We start from the raw sequence: 3,549 nt of genomic DNA on the forward strand, positions 1-3,549 counted from the left end.
CAGGGACTCCAGCGGTGCTCCCCGGCCCCGGCCCCGTGGCGGGCGGCGTGCAGGGACTCACCGTGCGAGCGCACATGCCTGCTCAGGTTGCTGCTGTTCTGGAAGACCTTGCTGCAGATACTGCACTGATAGACCCGCCTGTGCTCCCCCAGCTGCCTGACAAGCTTCCTCCGGACGCCGTGCCGGCTCGACAGAATTAGGCTCCTCTTGAGGGCGATGGTGGTGCTCTGATGATGTGGGAACCTGCCAGGTCAGACAGAACGGTGAGACGGGGCGGGGCGGGGCAGACCGCAGCGCTGGAGAAGAAGTCCAAGGTCACAATCATCTTGGAAAGAGCTCCTTCCAAACCTTCCTAGCACCATGCAAGACAGGAGGGAAGGCACGCGGGCCTCGCCCCCGCCTCCGGGGCATCTGGACGGCACAGACACCATGAATGTACAATGGCACCGTGTTTTCTGTGTGGCCACACGGCTGAGTGCATCTTCACTCTGGCCGCCAGGAAGCTCGCGGCTCAGTCTGTGCAGAGAATAACCCTGGCTGTGCAGTTTTTCTCGCGTGGCCTGGCCTCTACTCTGCTTTATACTTTCTCTGACCCTGATTTTGAAATTTCTTCTCCCTACGAAAGGTATTTCCGATGATAAGCCACAGAAATCCTCTGGGCAAGAAGACAGGGTAGACAGAGAACCAAGTGACCCTGTTTTTGATGACACGTTGGTCCTCGCTGTCAGTATCTGCACGGGTTCCAGGAACAACAGGACCAGGCACATTGTGAGAAATGTAAGAGGCACTCCAAAAAAGGCCCCCCAAAATTACCACCAGCTTATTCAGCGTCACAGCAAAGACGTACCCAAAAATGAACACTGAAATACAAAATATTTTCCGTGTTCGCAAAAAAGAAAAGAAAAACACAGACAAGGTGTTAAAGTCACGGAAATTCAAATATAACACTGTCTTATAATAGCAGCAGTACTCATAATAGCCAACAGGTGGAAGCAGCCCAAGTGTCCACTGATGTAGGAATGGATAACAAAATAGGGTCTATGTATATCCATATGATGAAACAACGTCCGGCCTTCACACGGCGGGGGGGGGTCAATCTGACACAGCCAGTCACAAAAGGACAAACACCGTGCAGCTGCCCTCATACGAGGACCCTAGAGACACAGCGACCGCCTACCAGGTACCTCCATCTTCACAGAGACAGAGGTAGGAGGGGGGTGTCGGAGAAGTTAGCGTTTAAGGAGCACAGAGTTTCAGTTTGGGAAGATGAAAATGCTCTGCAGATGGACTGGGGTGAAGGTCGCACAGCAACGTGCAAGGACTTAATGCCGCAGGACTGGGCACTTAAAAGTGGTTAAGATGGTAAATTTTAGGTGATGTAGGTTTCACTAAAATAAAAAAAAAATTTGTTTTTAACCATTTTCACAGACAATGTATGACTGGTCCTGAGTTCCAGAACGGTCCCGCTGCTCCCCAAGCTCACCCATGTCCCCGCACCCGGAGTGAGCCAGCCTCCCTGCTGGAGGCGTCTTCCTGCCCGGATGGCGTGCCGACCGCACCAGCGCCCTGAGGGCCGCGACAGGGACTCACTTTGGCACTGAACCGGCGTCACCAGTGCTGGTGGCCAGCTTCCCCAGAACCAGCTCCATGATGCGCTCGTCCGGCGCCGCGGCCACGGGCTCGTCCGGCGGGACCTCGGTAATGATCTCTGCCACTGGCTCTGTGTGAAGGGGACGGGACAGGCCATGTCAGCGCCATCGCCAGGGTAGGGGACAGATCACAACCCACCCAGGAGGACACGCCCGAGAGGACCAGGACAAAGTCGTAGACACGGATCGCAAGATACACACGGGAAGAAAGAAGAAAGAAAAACTAGCGATATTTTGGAATCCACGCATTTACCTGTTTAGAAAAGCAAAAAGTTATTCCTAACTCCAGGCTGAAATTATAATTTGTGATTCTTTTCTAAAACCACAGCAGTTAAAACACTATTTCAGTCCCTTTTCCTACCAACTAAAATCGAAACATTCTGATACACAGTGGGACCTTTTCACTTATTAAATTAGTCCTGACAGAGATTTACAAATATTAGCTTTTAAAATCAGACAAGTCATCGTGAGTATGTTCAAAAGCAGATAATCATTTTGTACGAGAGTCAGATAGCAAATAATTGCAGTAACAGGTGTCCTGGCCTGAACCCCTGGACAAGTGAAATATGGGACAATAACACAAAAATTTTAGCCCCTGGTTTCTACCACCTCATCTGCTCTATGTTGTCGTATGCAACTAATAATTAGGGAAATAAGCACTTAATAAGCTTTCAGCGCCCCTCACATCTTCTCTACCTGTGTAGAGAGAAGTAGGGGGGCTGCTCAGGGGAGGGGAGGTTTAAATCACTTGTCTATCAATTCTGAGCAGAACACAAACTTGGAGCTGGCTGCAGGAGCCAGAAAGGCCCAGACCATCCCAGAGTATTACATGAATGCTGCTCCTCTGAATACTTTTTCACTCTGGGAAAGAATACGCATTTCTTCTCACTCTCAGAAAAGGAAACAAGGGCTCTACCAGACAGCCAAGCGCCCAGTGGCCGGTACGAAGACAGCGAGGGGACCCAGGCCTCAGCGTCCCATCTGGTCCCGATACGTGAGAGCCCCCGGGAGTCTGCTGGTACCAGGTGCTGCCGGCAGAGGTCACAGGAGGACCGAGGGGCCATGGGCCCTGCACACCCAAGAAAGTGGGTCAGAGTCCCTCCAAACTCAACTGAGGAAACCATCACAGAGAATGGGCCCGGCCGCGGCCTGGAAGCAAGCTACAAGCCCGTGCACAGGTGCTGTGTGAGCGGACCGTGGGCATTCACATGGGCAACAACGCCGCTTGGCAGCCAAGGACAAGGAGCAGCCAAAAACCCAGCGTGGGAGAATCTCGCTCCATGTGCCACGAGCAAGACGCTGGGCACGGAAAGAGGGATGCACGTGAAACCCCAGGAGGGGCAAGACTGATTCATGCAAAGCCAAGGAGGAAAGTCTGGGGAGATGGCCATGTTCTCTGTCCTGACAGGGTGTGGTGACCCAGGTGGAACCCTGGTCAGTATTCACAACCTGCACGCTTTGCAGCGCCCGCTGTGTTACATGGGAACTGTGCTATGAAGAGCTGAGTCAGGGCGAAAGGGAAGGTTAGGTCCCACCTCCACCTGTTCTCTCTACACTGATTTTTCCCAGGACCACCCTCACCTGCTGGCTCCTCCCCCAGGACCAGCTCCCACCTGCTGGCTCCTCCCCCCAGGACCAGCTCCCACCTGCTGGCCCCTCCCCCAGGACCAACCCCCACCTGCTGGCTCCTCCCCTAGGACCACCCTCACCTGCTGGCTCCTCCCCCAGGACCAGCCCCCACCTGCTGGCCCCTCCCCCAGGACCAGCCCCCACCTGCTGGCCCCTCCCCCAGGACCAGCCCCCACCTGCTGGCCCCTCCCCCAGGACCCCCACCTGTGGCCCCTCCCCCAGGACAGCCCCCCTGCTGTCTCCTCCCACAGGACCACCCTCACCTGCTGGC

At 54.6% G+C, this 3,549-nt stretch overlaps 1 protein-coding gene across 1 annotated transcript; it reads right to left on the minus strand.

Moving 5' to 3' along the window:
* Positions 1-61: 61 nt before the first annotated feature.
* LOC116629748 (PR domain zinc finger protein 15-like) lies at positions 62-3,364 on the minus strand (the record flags this gene model as incomplete). Its single annotated transcript, XM_032399977.1, has 3 exons — positions 3,359-3,364; positions 1,591-1,720; positions 62-243 (listed from the first exon to the last, which is right to left on the minus strand). Coding segments are annotated over exons 2-3 (241 nt in total), but the record flags the coding sequence as incomplete, so codon positions are not given.
* Between the last annotated feature and the right edge of the window lie 185 nt (positions 3,365-3,549).

This window comes from Phoca vitulina, unplaced genomic scaffold (genome assembly GCF_004348235.1).
Source record: "Phoca vitulina isolate PV1807 unplaced genomic scaffold, GSC_HSeal_1.0 scaffold2743, whole genome shotgun sequence".
In the NCBI taxonomy this organism is placed as follows: domain Eukaryota; kingdom Metazoa; phylum Chordata; class Mammalia; order Carnivora; family Phocidae; genus Phoca; species Phoca vitulina.